A 25,105-nucleotide genomic window follows, 5' to 3' on the forward strand; every position below is an offset into this window, starting at 1 on the left:
GCGGGAGTCTCCCGGAAAGTCTGCATTTCTATACTGAAATAATATCGGCATTATAATTATTGATTTTTCATTAGGCTATTTTTTGGTGCTCCCTCAGCTCTTGGTGCCCTACGCACAGCGTGTGGTGGGAGCGGCGGCGCTGTCCGACTCGTCACCCTGACATGACAGTGCGTAGAGTTCCCTTTCGTTGTCACTTCGAGTTACGTCGAATGACGACGAATGGGGTTCGCTTAGAAGCCTATCATCTTCGAACAGTAATAAAACGAGTCAATGGCAAGCAAATGCCATGGGTCTGCTGAATTTGCATAGCATAACTCCGCCCCACCTTGTGGGTATAAAGGAAGTGAGCTGGCAACATGCAGATATGTTTTTCGCTTTTGGAGCCAAGAGCATTCTTCACTCCACAAGCCATTCTGAGATCATCTCTCTTCACTCTTCGAGACGAGCTACTCTTCAGAAGTGTTGGTGTGACGGCGAATTCCAGCGAGCTTCATATTGCCTGCCGATCTGCGCAGTGGTCTGCCAGTCGTGTGTCTCTCCCTGGGCGCTTCAACACTGCTGTTTGAGTTTTATCTCTCTAAAAGAGCTGCACGCGGCGCGTCTTTTTAAAGACGGTTCGCCCGTGTGTTTCTGGGTGCGATACACAGATTAAATCAGCTGATGGGCACGGACGCTGTCTGATGTGTTTGGGCAAACGCACAGACAGCGTTCGTGGATGCGTCATGTTCTCATTGCGGGGACATGACTATCGCAATGTAACGATCGAGACTCGATGACCTCCTCGAGAGAGAGTCCCCTCATCCACACCCCGATCTATTCTCTCCGCAAGAGGGAATACTTCGGCTGGTGGCCAGGGTGATCAGAGGCTGCTGTGTGGAACCAACCCGACGATCTATCCTCGGTCCACACACTCCTCTTCACATTGCAACCCGTGTGGTATCCGGATGAGATCGCTGACCAGTCCCGGCCAGAGGTCGCGGGCTGGTCTAGCATTTCATTCGATGCCCCGGCAGATGAAATCTTGTCTATCGCCGCATCACAAGGTGGGCGTGAGTACGCTGGAGAAGACTCGGCTGTGCTGCCTCCTCCGGGTGTGCCAGCATTGCCCGAGTCTGAACCAGAACTCTGCCATGCTTCCCCGGGCAGTCGCGAGCATTTGGGCTTGTGTGGAACCCTCCGCCATGTCCCAAGTGCTTAAAGCTGATGATCGGTTTTTGGGGACGCACCGGCACACGTCGGCCCGCCCCCAATTCCTTTCTTCCTGGACGTGCATGAAGAGGTCATGAGATTACTCAGCGGCCTCTTCCGCCTTCTCTGCCCTCGATGAGGTCGCGGCCAGTGGGTACACTGGGGTTCCCCCTATGGAGTGTTCTGTGGCAACACAACTGTGTCCCCACAGCGCCTCCACTGGCGTGGCGGCCCTAAGCACCCACCCACCCCAAAGCATGTAGGTTTTTGTCTACTCCGGTGGCAGAGATCTATAGAGCTGCGGGGCTGGCTGCCACCTCACTGCATGCTATGCCCATCCTTCAGGTCTACCAGGCCAGGGGTGCTCATTGCTAATGCACGAGGGTAGGGCTGGTCCAGGGCTCTTGCAAGAGCTGCGTGCCGCCACCGACCTCGCTCTACGGGCGACGAAGGTGACCACACGCTCCCTGGGTCAGGTGATGTCCACATATGTGGTCCAGAGACAAAAACTGGCTTAGTCTGGTTGATATGGGCGAGGTTGAGCGAAGCCGCTTCCTCAACTCCCCATATCCCAGACTGGCCTCCTCGGCGGCGCAGTCGAGGACTCTGCCCAGAGTTCTCGGCTGCCCAGAGCAGACTGAGGCTCTGATTCCGCGGCCAGCTGCTCAGCCGCCGGCTCAGCTGCCTCATTCCGCTTGCCGCCGAGGGCGCCCTCCTGCGACACTCCCTGCCGGCCCTAGCAGCACCCTTCAGCCAGGCCGTGCCGTGGAGGTAGTCGCAGGAAGGCGCCCCAGCCCGTACCAGCCCCGCAGCAATGCGGTGCTCCCGTTACGGGCAGCTCAGAGATGGGTTGCAGTTCTTTCTAGGAGGTGGTTGCAGGACCACTCCTTCCCCCGGTGGAGGGCCGGGGGAAAACCTCTTTTTCCAAAGAACTGTCTCTCCCATCTCTGAGCACACAGAGTTCTCGGACGACAGTGCGCGCCACCCTCGGGTCCCGCCACTCTCGCCCTCCTCTGTCACAGAGTTCTCGGATGACAGTGCGCACGCTCACGGGCCTCGCCACTCTCGTCCCCCTCTGTCGCCAGACCCCTGCCAGAGCACGCCCCTGTGGAACGCTGGTCCTTCCCTGGCCTCCTCTGGCAGGACGCGGCTAATGACCGTGCCCCACACCGGGCCGCTATGCCACCCACGTCTGGGCCGGTCATTCCGCTTCGCTGCACCCCCGGGGGGACGTCTGTCGTTCGCATGACCCCGCTGGCACAGTCCGTGGGAGCCTGGTTAGAGTTTCCCCCCTGTCCCGCTGGCTTGCGCGAACCATCAGGCTCGGCTATGCGATTCAGTTCGCACGGTCTCCTCCCCGCTTCTGGGGAGTCCGCTTCACTATGGTCGGTGGCTATGCCCCTGTCATGAGAGCGGAGGTCGCCACCCTGCTGGCGAAGGGTGCGATCGAGACTGTCCCTCCAGCCGCAATGAGGTCCGGCTTCTACAGCCCCTACTTCATTGTCCCCAGGAAATCCGGTGGGTTACGGCCAATCCTGGATCTGCGCGTCTTGAACCGTTCCCTTCACAGGCTTCCGTTCAAGAGGCTCATGGCCTAGCGCATTTTCGAATGTGTGCAGCCACAGGATTGGTTTGCAGCGATCGACCTGAAGGACGCCTACTTCATGTCTCCATTTTTTCTCGACACAGACCGTTCTTGCGGGTTGCTTTCGAGGGGCAGGCATTCCAGTACGCTGTTCTCCCATTCGGGTTGGCCCTGTCTCCTCGCGTCTTCACGAAGGTCGTCGAGGCAGCCCTTGTGCCGCTACGGCAGCACGGGGTTTGCATCCTGAATTATCCCGATGACTGGCTAATCCTAGCTCACTCTCAGACCAGGGTTGCGAACACAGGGACCTAGTGCTCCGGCACCTAGCCCGTCTGGGCCTTCGGGTCAACTGGGAGAAGAGCAAACTTTGCCCCGTGCAGAGGATCTCTTTTCTCGGTAGGAAATTCGACTCGGTCGCCATGTGCGCGCAGCTTACGAGCGAGCGCGCGCAGTCACTGCCGACTTGCCTGAGACAATTTGAGGGCAAGAGTGCGGTTCCACTGAAACTTTTTCAGAGGCTCCTGGGGCATATGGCATCTGCAGCCGCGGCAACGCCGCTCGGATTGCTTCATATGAGACCGCTTCAGCACTGGCTTTGCGATCGAGTCCCGAGGTGGGCATGGCGTCAGGGCACGTTCCGAGTACCAGTTACTCCGACCTGCCATCAGACCTTCTCCCCGTGGACGAATCTCAGCTTTCTCGGGCCGGAGTGCCCTTAGAACGAGTTTCCAGGCATGTTGTTGTCTCAACGGATGCCTCCTCCACGGGCTGGGCCGCCATGTGCAATGGACATGCTGCCGCGGGCTCCTGGACAGGTCCCCACCGCCTATGGCATGTCAATTGCCTCGAGTTGCTGGCAGTACGTCTCGCTCTGCACCGCTTCCGGGCGCTGCTCAAGAACCAGCACGTACTAGTCCCATCAGACAATACCGCGACAGTAGCGTACATCAACCGACAAGGTGGTCTACGCTCCCGCCGTATGTCGCAACTCGCCCGCCACCTCCTCAAATGGAGTCAGAAGCATCTGAGGTCGCTTCGAGCCATTATATTCCGGGAGACCTGAACTGTGCAGCCGACGAGCTCTCACGGCTTCAGCCTCTTCCGAGAGAATGGAGACTCCATCCCCAGGCGGTCCAGCTGATTGGGATCAGTTCGGGGACGCACAGGTAGACCTGTTTGCCTCCCACGACTCGTCCCACTGCGCCCAGTTTTACTCCCTGACCGAGGGCACGCTCGGCACGGACGCTCTGGCGCACAGCTGGCCCCGGGGCCTCCGCAAGTATGCGTTTCCCCCAGTGAGCCTTCTTGCACAGACCTGTGCAAGATCAGGGAGGACGAGGAGCATGTCATATTGGTTGCGCCGCACTGGCCCACCCGAACCTGGTTCTCCGAACTTGTACTCCTCGCGACAGCACCTCCCTGGCCAATTCCTCTGAGGAAGGACCTCCTTTCTCAGGGACGGGGCACCCTTTGGCACCCTCGTCCCGATCTTTGGAACCTCCACGTGTGGCTCCTGGACGGGACGAGGCAGGTTTGAGTACCCTACCACCAGCGGTGGTGGCTACCATCACTTCCGCTAGAGCGTCGTCCACTAAGACAAGACATGCCTACGCGTTGAAGTGGAACCTCTTCGTCTTTGGTGCTCTTCTCACTCAGAAGACCCCAGATCATGCCCGATCAGTGTCGTGCTTTCCTTCCTGCTGGGTTGGAGCGAAGGCTGTCTCCCTCCACCCTGAAAGTATATGTTGCCGCTATCGCCGCACATCACGATGCAGTTGATGGTAAGTCCGTGGGAAAGCACGACCTGGTCATCAGGTTCCTGAGAGGAGCGGTTCATCAGGTTCTCGTTCCCTCTTGGGACCTCTCGGTGGTACTAAATGCCCTGCAGAGTGCTCCCTTGAGCCTTTGCAATCAGTGGAGCTTAAGTTCCTGTCAATTAAGACAGCGCTCCTGGTTGCTTTGGCCTCCATCAAGAGGGTAGGGGACCTGCACGCATTTCTGTAGACGAAGCGTGCCTGGAATTCGGGCCGGCCTTTTCTCACGTGATCCTGAGACCCCGGCCTGGATATGTGCCCAAGGTTCCCACCACTCCCTTCCGGGACCAGGTGGTGAACCTGCAAGCGCTGCCCCTGGAGGAGGCAGACCCAGCCTTGGCATTGCTCTGTCCAGTACGCGCCCTCCGTGCTTACGTAGACAGAACGCAGTGTTTCAGGACCTCAGACCAGCTCTTTGTCTGTTATGGTGGGAAGCTGAAGGGAAAGGCTCTCTCCAAGCAAAGGTTGTCTCACTGGATAGTGGACGCCATTGCTTTGGCTTACCAGCAGCAAGGTCGACCGTGCCCCCTTGGTGTGACGGCCCACTCCACCCGGAGTGTGGCCTCCTCTTGGGCTCTAGCGCATGGCGCCTCGCTAACAGACATCTGCAGAGCTGCAGGCTGGGCGACACCCAACACATTCGCCAGATTCTATAATCTCCGAGTGGAGCCAGTGTCCTCCTGTGTACTCGCTTCAACCAGCCGGTGCTAGGACCCGCTCAGGTGTCTTCGCTTGCTCGCCATTCCACTCCACGGACTGGATACGTGCGATATTCCTCAGGTGAGCCTGATAAGCCCTGAGTTCCTCCAGCGCTGTTGACGTCAACGCCAGAGTTATGCCTCCGGCAGCTTTCGCGTTGGCTAGGTGCCACCATGTGCATGGTTCCCCCTCTGGGCGACCCCCACGTGTGTATTTCCACTGTAAGCCTCTCTCGAGCATGTGTCTTTCCCTTGGCAAGCCAGTCTGCCACCCCTGGGGTTGAAATACTCCACCCTACGGGCTGGACACCCCAGTGTTTCCGTATGCACCCCCCTCCAGGTCATATGTTTTCTTAAGTCCCCCCTTCGGGCGGGCACTGATTGCATATTCCACTGAGATATGCTCCCAGTGTACCTTGGTATTCCTGTGTTAAGTAGGAGTCCTTCGTCCGTGCTAGCACGACAGGGAGCTCAGACTTACGCAGGGCACTGGAAGACAGCCGAGGTGGCGTGATTGGACTGGTAACCCCATTCGTCGTCATTCGACGTAACTCGAAGTGACAACGAAAGGGAACGTCTCGGTTACGGATGTAACCCTCGTTCCCTGAGTAGGGAACGGAGACGTTACGTCTTCCTGCCACTTCCGCTGTACCGCTGGAACAGCCGAGTTCAGCCTTGGCTCCTTCAGCGAAGAAACATATCTGCATGTTGCCAGCTCACTTCCTTTATACCCACAAGGTGGGGCGGAGTTATGCTATGCAAATTCAGCAGACCCATGGCATTTGCTTGCCATTGGCTCGTTTTATTACTGTTCGAAGATGATAGGCTTCTAAGCGAACCCCATTCGTCGTCATTCGACGTAACGTCTCCGTTCCCTACTCAGGGAACGAGGGTTACATCCGTAACCGAGACGTTCTCTCTCTCTCTCTCTCTCTCTCTCTCTCTCTCTCTCTCTCTCTCTCTCTCTCTCTCTCTCTCTCTCTCTCTCTCTCTCTTTCTCTCTCTCTCTCTCTCTCTCTCTCTCTCTCAGGTAACATTTTACATTTATGCTGGGTACAATTAATGGTTTAAATTATCATTTCATTACATCCATGTAGTAACTATTTTAAGTGTAAACATAACCTTATTTCACATTGAACCTTTTTAATTCATGGAGTCAGATTAAAACGAGATAATTGCATATGAGAACATGTCTTATTTAACCAAATTACTTTGAGATGCTGGAAAGACGGGACACGCAACCCTGACATGACAGTGAGTAGAGTTTGCCTGTTATTTTATTTGAGTTTTCTATCTATTTGTTAAAAAATAAAATAAAGTGAAATAGGCATTCATTAGTAGCTAGTAGGCTAAATAGCAGCATGTGCCAAAATGCGTTTTCTATTAGGCTACAATGAAAATATTGTACAGTAGGGTCTGGTTTGCCGAAGTGCGTTTAATTTAGGCTATTTATTTATTTTTGTCCCTGTGCGCCGATCGGAGTTCTCTGCTGATATTCTGAGGTAAGAGCTTTCTAGTCTCGCGGCTGTCATCAGCAGCGCCTTCCATCGCCCAATCAGCGGATGGCGGGCGGATGCGGTTTTGAAAATTGGTCAAAAACGTTGGTGCGGATGAATGGGGGGCAGATGAAGAGTTTTGTGATGCGGATGAAATAATAGCCCATCCTCGCATCTCTAGTGCTGACCTAGAGGCAGGCGCATGGCGGCGGCTAGGCAGAAAACACCCGTCGAGCCTGTTGAGCACAGGCTCCTCAAGTGGTCGAGTTGGTCGACGGCCTTGGTGAGGAGGCGAAGTAGTTCAGCGTCCACGCTGGACCGCCTCTTACCGAATGTGAGATACGGACCTGTCTTCACTTCCCGAAGCCAGGAGGGAACAGCTGTCATCCGCGGCGACTACTTCCGCTTCATCCGAGCACTTGTAGGCCACGGTGGGCTCCGCTGTTCTCTGGGAATGACGCTTCTTCCTATGCGGTCCAGCAGAGGCTGGCGGAGGTACAGCTTCGAACATGTTGAGTCGACCAGGGTCGACATAGTCATGTCCTCGCAGTGGCAGCAGCCGCCCGAAGACAGGGCGAGGGCTGCGTGGTCTCGGCCCAGGCAGAGAGCGCAGATCACGTGATGGTCTCCGTCGCTGAGCGGGGCTCGGCAAGAGCCACAGGAAAAACGAGGCATTTTTAGAAAAACGCCTTGTGCTCTTTTAGAGTGTGTGTCGCAGCGGCGAGCACACACAGAAAGGCAGTTAAAAGGTTACGACGCCGGATAGCGTGGCAGGCACGGATGGCTGAAGGCGGCGAAGAAAATCGTCTGGCTTCCTCAGGTGCTGTCCTTTGCTTGCCTTGTGGCTTGTTTCAACGACGGCGGCTTCTCCCAAAGATCCAGTGATACGAAGAGCTTCGCTAAAGAGATGAAAATAAGCTAAGCAACCCACGAGCCCATCCTTTTATATGCTTAAGCCACCCCCATTCTGGCGGGCTGTGACGCATTGGGCGTGACGTCACGCAGGGCTCAGTGGTAGGCTGCTGCAGTTGCCGCAGAGCAGTCAATTAGCGCGCTAGCTAGCTTCATTTTGGCTTCATATCTCGAGAAAAGATTACTTTTTACCCGTAGCGTAAGATACTTACGCAAATACGAGAGAACCTCTCGTAAGAGAACTGAGTTTCCCCATATGCATCAGAAACATCAAAGCAATGTGAGTGAACCGTATCGAAAGGGAACTGAGGATGCATTTTCATGGTTACCATATTTTATATCAAAGTATAGAATATTTTATGTTTCCTTAGCTGGTAGCATAGCTTTTCTGTCGAGGTTTATGTAGAGCACGGGTGTGAGATCAAATAACAGGGATACCATTTGAGCAAGAGTGGGAAAAAAAAACATATGTGTCTTCCGCTAACAATGTATATAATGTAGGCTTTGCAAAATACCAAGCTGTTTATACATTCGTAGCGTTTAAGGGCAAGTGCAGGGCACCTTTACAAGCTCTAAACTGAGCAGTTAAATATAGCAGAGCCATGTCAGAGGGAACCATTTTAATTGAAACCATCCAGGAAAATAACTGTGATGTGAAGAGAAGAATGACCCAATAGCGAGATGCGGAATAACAGTCTTTTAATAACAGAAAGTAGCTGTCCAGAGGATGAGAACAAATATCTTCGGCGATAAGGGATAACGAAAAGATCTTCCAGAGGAATATAGACAGAACGAAACTTTATCCTCCGATGAGACAGCAGTGCGATCAGGGAGACCGAAAACACCGAGGCGATGCCAGGCAATCAGGTAACTCACAGGAGGTCAGATCTCAGCAGGCGGAGACGAGCAGGTATTCTGTAACAAGCACAGCTTAGTCGCACATGTAGAGAGGTAGAACAATCTCCCAAGGAAACACAAGACAAGACAGGAACGAGAGGTTAGAATACTGACGACTCTTACGTATTACTCATGAAATAATCTGGCAACGAGACAGGAAGAAACAGGGCTAAAAGAAGCAGGCATAATTAGAGAAAGAGAACAGGTGTGGAAAGAATTACATAGTAATGAGTAGAGAGTGGAAACAGCTGGGGGTGATGAGAGAAATGTGTGTGTGTAATGAGAGGTATGATGATCAGCGAGAGTGCATGAGTGTGTGTGACCAAAAGGGGGAGACAGAGTAAAGGGAAAGAGAGCCAGGATCATGACAATAACAAGACTTGAGAACAGTTGCACAGCCGCATCTCCAATGATCAGATGAGACCCAACAAAACAGCTTACTATGTGCGTTAACCAGAACCAGAACCTATAATCCACAGACAGATAAAAGTTTATTCAAGTGTACTTTCATAAACTAAAAAATGTAGTATTTGACTAGTAGAAACAAATTTCGTCTGTTTGGTCCGGACCGTAGACCTGTAATTTTGATTCGGATCAAACAGGAAAGTCAGAAAATCCGGACCAAACAAGGTAGGTGTGAAAGGGCCTTCAAATAACCACTCGTTACAACCCAAGTATGCAGAAGAGCATCTCTGAATGCACAACACGTCAATACTTGAAGCAGATGGGCAACAGCAACAGAAGACAATACCAAGTGCCCTTCTTGTCTAGCCTGGCTCCGCCCTCCTACGTACTTCCGCTCAATTTTCATTTTCCTTCAGTACTACGTCTGGGCTTGCTGTATATTCTTGGGTTTTCTCCGATCAATTTTTTACAGGTCCAACCAGCGAACAGAGGGAGTGGTTGAGAACGATGGCGTTGAGGTCGTACGCTAGTTTGAGTTGACATACGTCACGAGACTCAAGACCAAACGTTAGCGATTGGTTATGGCAGAGCCACTCTCTGGGCAGATCCAATAGTTTTAAACTTCAACAGAGTGCCCGCCTTCAAGGAAGTTAACGCTTGTCAATGGAGAGTGGCCAGACTCTCTGTAAAAAATGAAATGTACGAGAGTCTGGTAGGACCAGGCTACCTCTTGTCAGCAAAGAACAGGAAACTAAGGCTACAATTCACACTGCTTACCAAAATTGGAGAATTGAAGATTGGACAAATTTTGCCGGGTTCTGAAGAGTTTTGATTTCTGCTGCGAAATTCAGATTATAGGGTCAGAATTTGGCCTAAACAACATGAAAGCATGTCCTGCCTTGTATAAATGGTTCAGACTGGTGTTGGTGGTGTAATGGTGAAGTTCCTTAGCACACTTTAGGCCTTTAGTACCACATGAGCTTCATTTAAACACCAAAGCCTACCTGAATATTGTTTCTGACCATGTTCATCCCTTGCAGCAATGCAGCTGCAACTGCATGTTGCTATCATGTCAAATTAGAACAACATTTCTGAGGAATGTTGGACACTTTGTTGAATATATGTCGCAAAGAATTAAGGCCGTTCTAAAGGCAAAAGGGGGTCCAACCCGGTACTAGCAAGGTGTACCTAATTAAATGGCCTGTGAGTGTATTACATTACTTTTACCATAAAGACATCACTTTATTTAAACAGTGCCCACTGTAGATTTTTTCCCTCATTTTTTTTATGTTGACCAGCTTTATATATTTACATATCGTATTTAAAGTTTGCCCTAGAAGCAAAAAGAAGAAGAAAAATATATATATATATATTGGTCATAATGCCATTTTTCCCCTTTGTTTTTTTTTTGTTTTGTTTTTTTTTTCTTTAGAACATATGTTCCAGTAAACCCCACAATAAAAGCAAACCGGGACAAGGTGAGAAGCAGCACTCAGTCAATCAATGCTTTAATATATTTACCAACCAATAAAATGCTTCAATATATTTACCAACCAATAAAAAACCTATCAGGCATTCACTCTCATGACATGTTTGAATATTATATTTGAATAACACATAAACATAATGATTGTTTAATTGTTCCGGTGTGATTTTTCTCTGTGGCCTCAGGTGATGATCCTCCATCCTGGTTTTCTGAAATATATTCAAGAGCGCTGGCTGCAGAAACATGGCAGATATCCATCCACTGGTTTTATTACACTCATATTTGCATTGCACATCTGTGACCAGGTAAAACTCATAGCATTTTAAATTATAGAATATTAAAAGAAAGCGCCTTTGTTATAACACACACAAATAATTGAGGTAGTGAGAAGTCTGTAGTAAATTATACTCGTCATACAGTGCCTAGAATAAGTGAACATGGATTTCATGGATCCAGGATACTATGCATCCTGATAATAGCCCCACATCATCACATACCCTTCACCATAGCTAGAGGTTGGCATGGTTTTAATTCAGTTAGCCTAATAGCTGGTTTTATTTGCATTGAGAGATGATCTTATGGAAAGTACCCCATGCCAATCTCTAAGTATGGTGAATGGTTTTTAATGATGTGGGGCTATTTTAATTCCAAAGGCCACAGGAACTTTATCAGGATGCATAGTATCCTGGATCCATGAAATAACTGGCCTTTAAAAAATAAAAATCTGCCTGCCTCTATGGGAATTTAACATAGGGGTGTCCTGACTTATGCACCTTGTATTTTAAGGAAAAACATTAATTTTTTTACGATTCATTATTCATTCACAAAGAAAATCGGTGTCCTTAAAGGTTGGAGTTTTACCCATTTTTTTAATTAAGGCATTAAGATAAATTTCCGATAGATTATTTTTTTTTACCGGTCCAATCAGCGAACAGAGGGAGTGGCTGAGAACGATGACGTTGAGGTTGTGCGCTAGTTTGAGTCGTCATACGTCGTCATGACCAAACGTTAGCGATTGGTTATGGTAGATCCAGAGTGACTCTGGGCAGGTCCAATAGTTTTAAACTTCAACAGAGTACCCGCCTTCGAGGAACTTAACGCTTGTCAATGCTTGTCAAATGAAATGTACGAGAGTCTGGTAGAACCAGGCTAGGTATAATGCCTCTTTTCACAAGATGTAAAATAAGTATTTGATGTCCCCAGAGTGTGTATGTGAAGTTTTAGCTCAAAATACCCCACAGATTATTTTTTTACAGCATTTTAAAATTGTCCCTTTTTGAGGTGTCCATTTAAATGCAAATGAGCTGCTGCTCCCGACACAGAGGGAGCTTTAAGAGCTGTGTGTGTGTGTGTGTGTGTGTGTGTGTGTGTGTCAAGTCACCTTTATTTATATAGCGCTTTTTACAATACAGATTGTATCAAAGCAGCAGTGATAACATGACAATAATACAACAAAGTTTGTTTCTAGAAGAAAATTGCATCATCGTCCACCTTAAGTAATGCAGATCAATAATATTGTTGAATATTAAATGTCTCCAACTAAGCAAGCCAAAAGCCAAGGCAACAGTGGCAAGGAACCAAAACTCCATCAGGTGACAGAATGGAGAAAAAAAACCTTGGGAGAACCCAGGCTCAGTCGGGGGGGGGGGGGGGGGGGGGCAGATCTCCTCTGGCCAACGAACAAACAGTGTATGATTATGATTCAGGCAGCATTACAGGTCAGATGTCAGATTGGATCAGAACATTCAGAGTATTTATCCATTTCCATCTGGTTGGAAGTCGGAGTCATCACGCCGGTATGGAGGATCAGTGCCGATGGCTATCGTGTCAATGAGGCCTTCACAGGGCTGATGAGGCTGGCACTTCAGGGATGCGTTGTGGATGGGTCCAGGCGCAGGTCCACCATATAGGGAAGAGACTAGTTGACACTTCAGGACTGCGTTGTCGTCGTGTCCAGGTGCTGGTCCTTCATCAGATCTGGATAAGGCCTGGATCCGGCGGCCTGCGTTAAACCTCGGGATAGACAGAGAGACTAATATTAGCGTAGCTGCCATCCTTCTTATGATGTACCAAGTACATCAGGATTTATGGGAAGTGTTCCCGGTTCTGGCTGATCTAAACTATGCAGCCTAACATTGAATTATATAAGTCTATAATGTGTTATGTGTATGTTAGGTCAAAGAGATGTGTTTTTAGTCTAGATTTGAACTGACAGAGTGTGTCTGCTTCTTTGCAGATGTTGTTTATGCTCAAACAGCAACATGAGCATAAACAACAACAAAAATTAGAAAAGTGAAATCATAATCAACCAATCCTTTAATGTTTGATCTCATCCATAGTGCTTTAAATCCATAGTGCATAGCCAGCAGCCATATCACCCCGTAGCCCAAGACTGGTCGCCCACTGAAGCTAAGCTTCAGTTAGTACCTGGATGGGAGTACCTGGATGAGTACCTGGATGGTTAGTACCTGGATGGGAGACCTCCTGAGAAAACCAGGTTGCTGGTGGAAGAGGTGTTAGTGAGGCCAGCAGGGGGCGCTCACCTTGTGGTCTGTGTGGGTCCTAACGCCCCAGTATAGTGACGGGAACACTATACTGTCAAAGAGCACCGTCCTTCGGATGAGACGTAAAACCGAGGTCCTGACTCTCTGTGGTCATTAAAAATCCCATGGCACTTCTCGTAAAGAGTAGGGGTGTAACCCCTGGCCACATTCCACCCATTGGCCCTTACCAATCATGGCCTCCTAATAATCCCCATCCATTGAATTGTCTATAACAATCTCTCTCCCCTCTCCACCTGTAGCTGGTGTGTGGTGAGCGCACTGGCGCCGTTGTACTGTGGCTGCCGTCGGCCGTCGCATCATCCAAGTGGATGCTGCACACTGGTGGTGGTTGAGGAGAGACCCCAACATGATTGTAAAGCGCTTTTGGTTTACAGTAGTACATATGAAAGCGCTATATAAATGCCTCATTCTATTAAAATACAACAATCTTTTTTAAATTTAAATGAGTCGGATACATTGTGGACTGCACAAGATTGTGCATGTGATTCATGTTTGAAAAAGCGACTGATCTAAGTTACAGATTTAGTGTATTTTTATCATTTAGGTGAGATGCTGGTTGGAAGTGCAGCGCTTCTGTGTTGTACTTCACACGGGCTGTAGCTATCGATTATTTTAGTAATCGAGTATGCTACTGAATATTCCATTGATTAATCGAGTAATCGGATAAAAAAAGTTGGTAATAAAAATAGATCCAAGTGAACAACAGCCTTTAAAATTATTTAAAAATACAAATAGAAAACACTTTACAATATGGTTAATTAGTTAACTACCTTAGTTAACATACTAAGAATGAACAATACCTTTACAGCATACTTTCACTTTTATCTTAGTTAATATTAATGTCAATATTTACTAATACATTATTAAAATCAAAGGTTGTATTTGTTAACATTAATATATTGGGAACTAACATGAACAAAAAATGAAACTAACATAAATACAGTTACAAATGTATTGTTAATTTTTTAGTTCATATTGGTTATATTAACTGTTAGCTAATAAACCTTATTGTAAAGTGTAAATATATAACAAGCAATAATTACTTGTTCAAATAAAGTATCCAAGGGTTTTATTGAACAACGCTGTTGAAATACAAATACATGATATAAACTAACATAAACATAAGTTATGTACATTACATAAAAACAAATGTCCGCAGAGAGCGCCAACAGCCTAGTTGCACTAAGGCATGATCAAAGCCTTGTTTAATATTGGCCAAACAAAATTGTATTCAAATGTCAACTTAATCTTTAATATTTGGCCACTTCTGTGCAATAGAAATGCAACAGCTGCTGTAATTTCTTGAACAAGAACATGTGCACATCAAAACATGCAAACGCAGGGCCAGATGTACTAACGCTTTTGCGCCCACTTCAGGCGTATTTGTAGTGTTGGGTCCGAGTCCACCTTTGTCGAGTCCGAGTCGAGTCCAAGTCCTTAACAACCGAGTACAAGTCCAAGTCCGAGTCCAAAGAGGGCCGAGTCGGACTTGAGTCCGAGTCCTTAACATCCGAGTCCGAGTCGAGTCCGGCCGAGTCCACAAAGATTTAAATGATTTGAAATTGACCTTTCACAAAGACCTTTTATCCTCTGAAGGGTTGGACTAAATTAATGAATGCATTTTTAAACAAATAAGAACAATTTACACCAATGATCCAGTTCAAAAGTTTACACCCCTTGGCTCTTAACGGATGCTTCCTTCTTGTGCATCACTAAATGTTTGCAGGGTTTGTAATAGTTGTGTATGAGTCCCTAAGTTGTCACCAGTGTGGAAATATGGATCTTACAATCATAGTCACTGCTAGTAAGGAGTCAAAAATGCAGAAGATGCTGGAAAAGCAAAGAATGTAAGGAGCTGGAGGACTTTTCCTCATGAACAACCATTACAAAAAGAAAGAAAAAAAGTTGTGGATCATTCAGGTAATGACACAATATGAATATGTAATATGTAATCTGTCTTTATTTTGTGTTTGTATTTTATTTAGGCTATTAAACATCTGTTATGTGAAAAATATTTTTCAGTGCAGTAGGCTACTAAATAGAAACAATGTGTGTATGATCCGCCTTATTAAAAAAAGTATAAAAATAACATTTTGGAGATTCTGTATGTAAACTTATGACTAAAGTGTAAATGTAACAAAAATTACAACATTATTAGACGCCAAAATGGTGCTATGGTTATCAAGTTTCTTATGTTGCTATGTGTCAAATCATCACAATTTCATGACTAAAAGAACAAAAATTAAGTGGATTCAACCCCACATTTAAATGCAGTTATCACTCTTTATAATTTACAGTGTGAACGTAACCACTGGTCCTCTAGATTAGAAGTATAAAAAAAAAAAACTTTAGATTGTCAATAGCGCTCCCTTTAAGCCATCACTTACCGCGTTTTGCACTCTCCCTAAAACTCTCGTCATAAACACTGACTGAAGTTGTCCGCACTGCACAGTAAATATCTTATTTATATTGCATCTAGAGAGACTTTGTCTTTTATGAGGGGATTTGCGAAAGGATACAGCTCGTGCTGATTCTGAACATACATTTTGAGCGAATTCTTCGCATGCTGACTCTAAAACGCCTCTGATTTGCCACTGTGTTTATGCACTTAACTGTGATTGGCTACCATGCTCAACGCTGAAACAACGTCGTTTCGTTTAGTTTTTGAATAATATTGTGTCATCCAGTGCCCGGACTCGACTGGACTCGGACATTTTTCCGAGTCTAAAATGTCTCGAGTCCGTGTCAAGTCCGAGTACAAATTCACCCGAGTGCGTGACAAGTCCGAGTTCATTCAAAATTGGACTCGAGACCGGACTCGAGTCCGAGTCCGAGTTCGAGTACCCCAACTCTACGTATTTGTTTCGTAAAGTGCGCATAAAACCATGGAGAGTATGTACGAATGGGACGCATCGAGATGAACGCGCAGACTGCCTGTCGCGGGAACTGAAAATGGCAAAATGCGCTTTTCATCTTTTGCATATGCATTCATGGGATGCGGAAAGTGGGAGTGTCACATAAAGAGATGGGTAGGGAAGCGTAAACTGCGCCTAATTATGTATTCCGCGTTATGTACAGAAAAAGCCAGTGAAAGCGCGCCTCTATTTTGCGCTGAAAATTCTCCGTCTCTTAAAAGCAGGTGTAACTTAGGAAGCGGGTTTCCTGGCATATGCCTCATCATATTCCTTTTACATATGCCTCCTTGTGAAATGTTTGCAGTAATCCAAGCAAGACAAAGATATAGGCTAAGGAGACGAGCTGAACAGATCTGAAAAGAATCACACTTTTTCAGTTGAGTGAAAACTGATTTATCACGAAATGTGATGCTAAGTCCTTTTAGACTAGGAACTTGTGGGTAACGTGTAACTCTGCACACATAACATAGCCACACATGGGCTAGCTGTAGTAGAAATGTTTTGACCATAATAAAACTTGACTCACATAAACGTGCACCCAGTGCGTGATAAATAAAAAAAATCTAGATCAATAATACAAAAAATAAAAGAGACATACCTTAAGACAATCATGCCAGTAACATATTTTAACAATAAGGCGACTTATCCGTTGAATTTAGAATTTAATATCCTAAATTATCCGTTGAATTTTGTCCATTTTCATGGCCATTACTCGTCAGTGGCTCCATGCAGGAGAAAATAAAGCGGTGAGCACAAAGCGTAGTTTAAGTCTGCGAGCTTATTTCCTGAACGTATTCTTCAGCCTCAGCAACCGATTTCAAAATTCTGCGTTTGTCATTGTGCGTGATGATCAGATGGAATGGCTACAGCCTGCCATACCGAATGTTCAGTGCACAAAGCTGGGTTTTCACACCGTTGAAGCGCTGCTGCAGTTTGCGTGTCTGCGCAGAGAGGTCAGGGAATAAGGCGACTCGTTGATTCTCATAGCGTACCTCCTTCAGCTTCCTGGTGGTTCTCGGAGTTGCTTCCCGGTCCCGGTAGATCAGAAACTTCATTATTTACCACCCGTGGCGATGTAGATTTAGGGTAAATAGGCCCGATCCTGTGTGCTCTCTCTATGATGGGGGACAAGGTGAAACCTTCACCTAGTGTATCTCGGAGCCACTTTTCCAGAAAACCACACAGATCTGAGACTGAGATTTTTCAGGTAGCCCAACCAGTCTCAAGTTGGAGCGTCTGCTCCTGTCTTTTTTTCTTTAATTCTGTCACAAAGAGTCTCCACAGTTTTCTGCAGTATTTTAACTTTGCCTTGAAGAGAGGTTACATCATCTTCTGTTTGCGAGATTCGCTCCTCCGTCTCATTGATTCTTTGAGAGTGTAACTGTATATCCCCTTTTATATCGTTAATTGCTTTCAGCATGTCGGTAGATTGTTTAGCCATGTCACCTTTCCACGACAGAATTTCCTTGAGAAGGTCATTGTTTGTCGGACTCGGAGCCACCGGTGTCTCCGGTGTTTCGGGTGCCTCTGGAGTCTTCGATGCCTCCCGTGTATTGACTTCATTGGAAATATCCAGCGGAGTTTTGCTAGCATTAGCCATGCCCACATTAGCCCCTTTGCCTTGTGAAGCCGTTTTACATGGTTGTTGGCCAGTTTTAGCGTTTTTTGGTGGCATATTGTCCAGTAGAAGCATGTGGGTCAAGAACAAGTAGAATTATGTTTATTGGTCCAAGTTAGATAGTTTCAAGGGATTTAACAGCGAGCCTCACGCACATGCAGCCTCTCACTAAGACGCACTAATAACCGGAAGCCCCTTTGTAGCCTATTAGTTTAACGTGAGAACATTGTGCCTATTCATTCGTTCTTATGATTTGAAAAATGAAGAAACTAATAAGTAGGCTAAAGATAGTCACAATTTAACTAATATAATGGAATTAAAACCCAGGAATGGATTTGCCTAATAAAACCATGTTTCAACTAAAGCGAATGGTTAATTAAACATGCTTGTGTGTTTTTTCCCACATGTCATGCACGGTGCTCTGTAAATTGGACAACAAATTATCAACATAGGCCTACATAAAGTCTGGGGACAGTTACTTTTATTAACCGTGGTAGGTTTGCATGTAGAGTTTAATGTTCCTGCATGATTTGATGTAAATTTAGGAGAGTTTTGGGGTGCACATAAATAAATATATTTTTTCCAACACAACCTTAGAGATTTGTTATTTAATGAAATATGTTTTATATATCCTTTTACACGACAGCCTTTTTGAATATGGCTTTTGCAGATCAGCCGATCCAGAGATTCTGTGCAGCAGATGCGACGCATTTTGTGTATAGCAGGCAGAGCAGCTATTGCAAATCATTGCATGCCAATGTTCATTGGCTCATTTAGTTACACTCGAAGTACATTGGCTCCCTGGCGAGATTCCTATTCATTGGTCACGATGTACATCTCCATTCCCTCCCTCAGGGGACAAGGTTTACCATACTGTACGTAACAGAGACGTTTCCGTAGTTCCCAAAATGCCACTTTATTTTCACTTATATTTTTGATGACTGGTTGCTCATACCAACTTATTAACAAATATGAAGGAACTCAGTGGTACTCAACCCTATAGTTCTGGAATACCCCCAGCACCGCACAAGATGTCTTCCTAATCAAACACACTTGATTCAACCTATCAGCTAGTTAGTGAAGACTCCAAGACCTCAGATGGGTGTGTCAGATGAGAGAGACATCAAAAATGTGCAGTGTTGGGGGTACTCCAGGACAAGGTGTAACGCCGGTGCGGCTGAAGCAGAGATGAGGCAGGATCCAAATGCAGCACACGCTTTAACAGACTTACTCAAAACACTACAAACTAGACAGGACAACGGTACTCGGGAACAGGAACAACCAACATTGACGTTAACAGTTAAACATTAAACAAGAACTCACAAGGACAGGGCAGAAACACAGGTCTTAAATAATCAGAGACAAACGAGCTAAACAGGATAACAAGGGGGCGTGGGAAATGAGAGACACCTGGGATAACTAATAGACAAGACAGGGAAACACTAATCATGACATAGCCCCCCCACAAAGGAGCGGCTTCCAGACGCTCCAAACACGAACCAGGCGGGGGGCAGAGCGAAGGCGATCCTGGGGGAGGGACGGAGGGCCAGGCCCGTGCAGGGGAACGGGACCAGGACGCAGGCACGGCGGGCCTGGACCATGGAGCGTGGGTGACCAGGGCGGAGCAGGGCGTGCCGACGGCCAGCGCGGAGCAGGGCGTGCCGACGGCCAGGGCGGAGCAGGGCGTGCCGACGGCCAGGGCGGAGCAGGGCGTGCCGACGGCCAGGGCGGAGCAGGGCGTGCCGACGGCCAGGGCGGAGCAGGGCGTGCCGACGGCCAGGGCGGAGCAGGGCGTGCCGACGGCCAGGGCGGAGCAGGGCGTGCCGACGGCCAGGGCGGAGCAGGGCGTGCCGACGGCCAGGGCGGAGCAGGGCGTGCCGATGGCCAGGGCGGAGCAGGGCGTGCCGAAGGCCAGGGCGGAGCAGGGCGTGCCGACGGCCAGGGCGGAGCAGACAGGGACCTGGGCGGAGCAGACACAGACGGGAGCATAGGGCTAGACAGGACCAATGACCTGGAAAGCTCAGGCGAAGGTGGTCGAGCAAAAGACCATGTAGGCGCCGCCTCCCTGGCCCTCACAGGGTACCTACGGCCCCCCCAAAAAAAATACTTGGGGAAATCTACAGCTGAAACCTCCGGGCTGGAAACCGCCACTGGGAAAGGCTCCCGAAGCTTGCGAGGTGCAGGTAAGACGAGGCGCAGAGGCGGGGCCGGCAGGGCGAGGCGCAGAGGCGGGGCCGGCAGGGCGAGGCGCAGAGGCGGGGCCGGCAGAGGCGGGGCCGGCAGAGGCGGGGCCGGCAGAGGCGGGGCCGGCAGAGGCGGGGCCGGCAGGGCGAGGCGCAGAGGAGGGGCCGGCAGGGCGAGGAGTCTGGGAACGCCCTCCGGAGCCTGGCGAGCCCAACGAGTCCTCCTTCTCCTTCTGCGACGGCGCTTCACTGTGCTTGATTCATCACTGGATGCACTCGACTCATCACTGGATGCACTCGACTCATCACTGGATGCACTCGACTCATCACTGGATGCACTCGACTCATCACTGGATGCACTCGACTCATCACTGGATGCACTCGACTCATCACTGGATGCACTCGACTCATCTCTGGATGCACTCGGCTCACTGGATGCACTCGGCTCACTGGATGCACTCGGCTCACTGGATGCACTCGGCTCACTGGATGCACTCGGCTCACTGGATGCACTCGGCTCACTCGATTCACTCGGCTCACTCGATTCACTCGGCTCACTCGATTCACTTGGCTCATTTGGTTCGTCGAGGCTGACGTAAAGCTCTGGTTCGTCGAGCGCGGTCTCGGCTGGGTTGACGTGAAGCGCGGGATCGGCTGGGCAGACGTGAAGCGCGGGATCGGTGGGAATCTCCCGCAGCGTAGGCTTGGCCGAGCACGTGAGAAGCACCGGTTGAATGTAGCCCACGTGAAGCACCCGTACCTCCTCCGCAAAGCCCACTGCAGACGACGAACCGCTCATAGTAAGAGCCCACTCGGCATACTGGATCAGAGTCACGGAAGGATCAGGTCCGGACATCTGTGACCGAAGTGGTTCTGATAATCCCCCGTGGAAGAATATCTTCAAGCACTGGGTGCTCATTTGAACGAGAGGCGCCAGTCTCATGAACTCCGCGACCTACTCCTCTATGGAGCGATTCTCCTGATGGAGACGGAGAATCTGCACGTCTGGACTCCAGAAAGGCATGGCTGCTGGATCACGATGTGGTGAGTTCTTCTGTAACGCCGGTGCGGCTGAAGCAGAGATGAGGCAGGATCCAAATGCAGCACACGCTTTATTTAACAGACTAACTCAAAACACTACAAACTAGACAGGACAACGGTACTTGGGAACAGGAACAACCAACATTGACGTTAACAGTTAAACATTAAACAAGAACTCACAAGGACAGGGCAGAAACACAGGTCTTAAATAATCAGAGACAAACGAGCTAAACAGGATAACAAGGGGGCGTGGGAAATGAGAGACACCTGGGATAACTAATAGACAAGACAGGGAAACACTAATCATGACACAAGGGTTGGGAATCAGTGTATTACTAGTTTGGGAATACTATTCAATAGCCCTACCTTGTACTGTTATTCATCAGAGTTAATGATATTCTTAAAATGTATGTATATGTTAAGTAAAGTGGGACGGAACTTCTGTCAACCATTTTTGGGTAATTAATTTGCTTGGTTAAAATTCCTACAAATTTGGGTCGCGGCTTCATGAACATGGGAACCTGGGGTTTGTTCTACGTTTACTGCTGATAATAAAATACTGCACATGGATCTCAATGCCGCTGCCTCTTCTTTACACAGGCGCTCTATTCTGACACCCCACTGTACATGTGTCCTTCATCTTTGGTTAAACTAAACATTTAAGTTTGTAAATTAATAATGTTCCCGCTTTTTTCAGTTTCAATTTCATTTTTTATTCAAATAAAAATACAATCCATAGTTCAGGAACACTACCTACTAATATAATGTAAAGAAACACTAATGTGTAGAGCTAGCACCACTGATCCAGTCAGTGCTCATACTGGTATCATCGATTTTAACGTGGATAACGTGTGAACATTATGATATTGCGGTAAGTCTATCTCAAACAAACTTAAATGACAGTCCAGCTAGGATTGTGTCAAAGGTTGAACCTCTGACACTTACAAATGGTTCCAAATGTGAATGTCCACTTTATATTCACAAATATATATGAATACTATAGAGGTCACATTGTTGTTCAAGGCAGACATTATTTGGTTGCCACTTATTTATATGATTATTTTTTTCTTTTTCAGGTGAGTGTATTTGGGTTTGGAGCAGATGAAAATGGAAACTGGCATCATTACTTTGAACAAAATAAGCATCATCGTAACGCTGGCAATCACGGAGGAAGCAATGAATATCGTATTGCACTTAAGCTTCATGAGAAAAAAGGAATTCGGTTGTATAAAGGATGGTGACATTGCATTAAGTTTCACATTTATTAAGTATTCTTAATATTATGCATGGTTAAGACATTTCTTAAGGTCATCATGAACAAAACAAAGGCTATGCACAAGCAACATGCTCAGTACTCAGTTATACCACCTAAAACATGTTGTTTTTCTCAAATAAATATACAAACACACTGATCCAGAGTCATGTTCGAACATAAGAATTGCTGTCATTACCAGATGGCATACATGCGATTCTGAGTAGTTATCACCAAGGAATAGATATGTAACAGCTATTATTACCAATGGAGGGAAATATTATAAGGAATACGTGTTATGTTATGGTGTGTCTTTGTTAAATGAGATGGGTATGACGATTATAACTTAATCTGCTGTTAAATTTGTGTTGATTATTTGGACCATAAAATGACATCAAGTAAGTGTATGAGGCATTCGTCACATTACTGAGTTTTCAATTGAATGTTGGATGTATGGGTGCCAGTCCATTAGTGGGAATCAGCTGAGGAATACATAGAAGTAAAAAATGGCTGTTAGTAGAAGAAGGACAATCTTACTTTTCTGAAGGAGGGATCCAAATGTATGTACTGTGGCTATTACATAAGATGAATTAACATGGTATAATCCATTATACAACTGAAATATTTGGTTCTGACTTAGTGAAAGAGAAAACCCAATTACAGTAAGCAGTCATTTTCTTTATACTTGCAGTACAATTTACAGTACATTTATTACAGGAGCTACCACTCTTTCCACATCCACAACTTGGTATTAAACATCATTATCCATTTACATACAGGCTTAAAGGGGAACTGAAACGAAATAGGAAGTAAAGGTGATATAACAGATGTGTTATCATTGTTATTTGTGGGAAGACACTTAAAACTGCTGAAGTAGTTACAAGGGGGGAAAACAGTGATGCTAGTTTGTTTCTTTTGTTACTAGGGCGCAGCCATCTTGAGCTTCAACAGTCCGTGACGTCACTGGCATGATAGGCTACCTTGACAGCTCCAGCAAAATGGCATATCAAGAGCACAATAGATTGAGATCATATTGCATTGCCACCGTGAATTGTACAGGATAAAGGCAGCGGGCCTAAACATCCATTACCATCGGTTACCTCTACGGAGAAAGGCAGCCCTACAATCTTGGCTAGCAGCCTTAAAATGGGCTAGCCCTCCTACAGCCCCTGGATTTAGGGTTTGTAGTGCCAACTTCCAAACATCAGACTATGAGGAGAGCTGCACTTTTGATTTGAGTGGTAGACTCAGACTCAAGCCTGAGGCAACACCTTCTGTCTTTGACTTTTCTGGCTACAGTGCAGGGCAAAAGCCCTAAAACGCATAAATCAGGCGGAGGACAGAGAGGTAGGTTTAGCTGTTATCCATGATGCTAAATTAAGTAAAAAAAAATGTGATCTGTCCAACAAGCAGAAAATAATATAACACCTCCGATGCCATCAAGGATTATCAGTAATCGAACAACCTGTTTGCAAAATGACTGTGGCATAAATGCGACCACGGTGGGTCCTGTAAACAAGTTCCACTCACCCCTTAGTTGTTATCGTGATGTTCACCTTCACCGTAGATCCCCTTGCTAAATTAATCCGACATCTAGGATACTATCCAAAAGTATAAGCAATATCCATCGACGACACCCGCAAGATACTTCAAGGTTCAAGGTCTTTTATTGTCACATGTTGACACATGAGAACGAAATATGTACTCAGGACCAGCACCGTAAAAAAAAGATAATTAATATACAATATACATACAATAATTAAAACATAGTTTAATAGACAAACATTTTAAAATAACTTCGTAAACTAAATATACCTGAAGAGTAAAACCTATGTAATAAATAACTAAGCAGCAAGTTTTTTTTTTTAAACAATCCCTAAGGCATGATTCATAAATTCATGATTCTCACAGCCTCTGGAAAGAAGCTGCATTTCAGTCTTTTAGTTCTGGCTTTAACACTTCTTAGCCTCCTGCCGGAGGGGAGGGGATCGAAGAGTTTGTTTGCCGGGTGGGTGGAATCCTTCATAATACAGGATGCTCTGCTTCTGCACCTGCTGGTGTAAATGTCCTCAACAGCGGGTAGGCTGCTCAAAGTTATTTTTTGGGACGATTTGATCACCCTCAGCAATTTGTTCTTGTCAGCAGCAGAACAGCTTCCGTACCAGGCAGTGATGAAAAAGGTGAGTGTACTCTTCACCACACACCGATAAAAAGCTAACAGAACCGGAGTGCTGAGACCAGCCCGCTTCCTAAGAAAATAAAGGCGCTATTGGGTCAATTTATAATGCTGGCTGTGTTGATGACCCATGTTAGATCATTGGAGATGTGCAAGATACTTGAAGCTTGAGACCATTTCAACAGCTGCTCCTCCGAAGAAGTCAAGTCAAGTCAAGTCATCTTCCTTTATATAGCACTTTTAACAGTGTAGATTGTTTCAAAGCGGCTTTACAGTAATACACGGATAATTTAAGGTAAAAGAGATTGTTTTGGCTTTATGGTTCTTGAATAAATATATTTTCCAGCTAAAGTTAGTTTTGATTGATTCACTTCCATCACAAGGATCATTAAATTAGAGGCCGCTAAGACGACACCGTTCTCTTTACACAGACTTTAAACGCGAACCTGTGAGAAACGCTGATGGCGCTCACGTGCGCATTAATTAGTGAAAATATAATTACATATCAATACATTTATTTTTTTACCAGCTGAAATATTAATTCTTAATATCATAGTTTTATAATAAATTACTGATAGGTAACATCTAGTCACATTGTAAAGGTTTATAAAAAATAACTGATCACAACATGTAACATCTGATCACTCTGTAAAGGTTTATAAAAATAACTGTTTACAACAGGTAACATCTGGTCACAGCTGTCGGTGTATGAATTGGTAAGGTGCTCGGCAACTGAATGGAATGCAATGTCAACACTACACTCCAAAAAGTGCTGGGATGTTTCAACCCAATTTTGGGTCAAATATGGACAAACCCAAACGTTGGGTTAAAAATGTAATTAAAAAATGTAACCCAACGGCTGGGTTTGTCTATAT

General features: G+C 46.7%; 1 protein-coding gene across 1 annotated transcript in view; it reads left to right on the top strand.

Moving 5' to 3' along the window:
• st3gal1l3 (ST3 beta-galactoside alpha-2,3-sialyltransferase 1, like 3) overlaps window positions 1-22,460 on the top strand; it is a 55,896-nt gene extending 33,436 nt beyond the window's left edge. The window contains exons 5-7 of the mRNA XM_079590019.1: window positions 10,428-10,473; window positions 10,667-10,786; window positions 21,879-22,460. Of these exons, the coding sequence (XP_079446145.1) occupies window positions 10,428-10,473; window positions 10,667-10,786; window positions 21,879-22,043 (331 nt within the window). The 3' untranslated portion in view covers window positions 22,044-22,460. The remainder of the gene's footprint in view (window positions 1-10,427; window positions 10,474-10,666; window positions 10,787-21,878) is intronic.
• Window positions 22,461-25,105: the final 2,645 nt, after the last annotated feature.

This window comes from Phoxinus phoxinus (assembly GCF_949152265.1).
Source record: "Phoxinus phoxinus genome assembly, chromosome: 19".
NCBI classification, from domain to species: domain Eukaryota; kingdom Metazoa; phylum Chordata; class Actinopteri; order Cypriniformes; family Leuciscidae; genus Phoxinus; species Phoxinus phoxinus.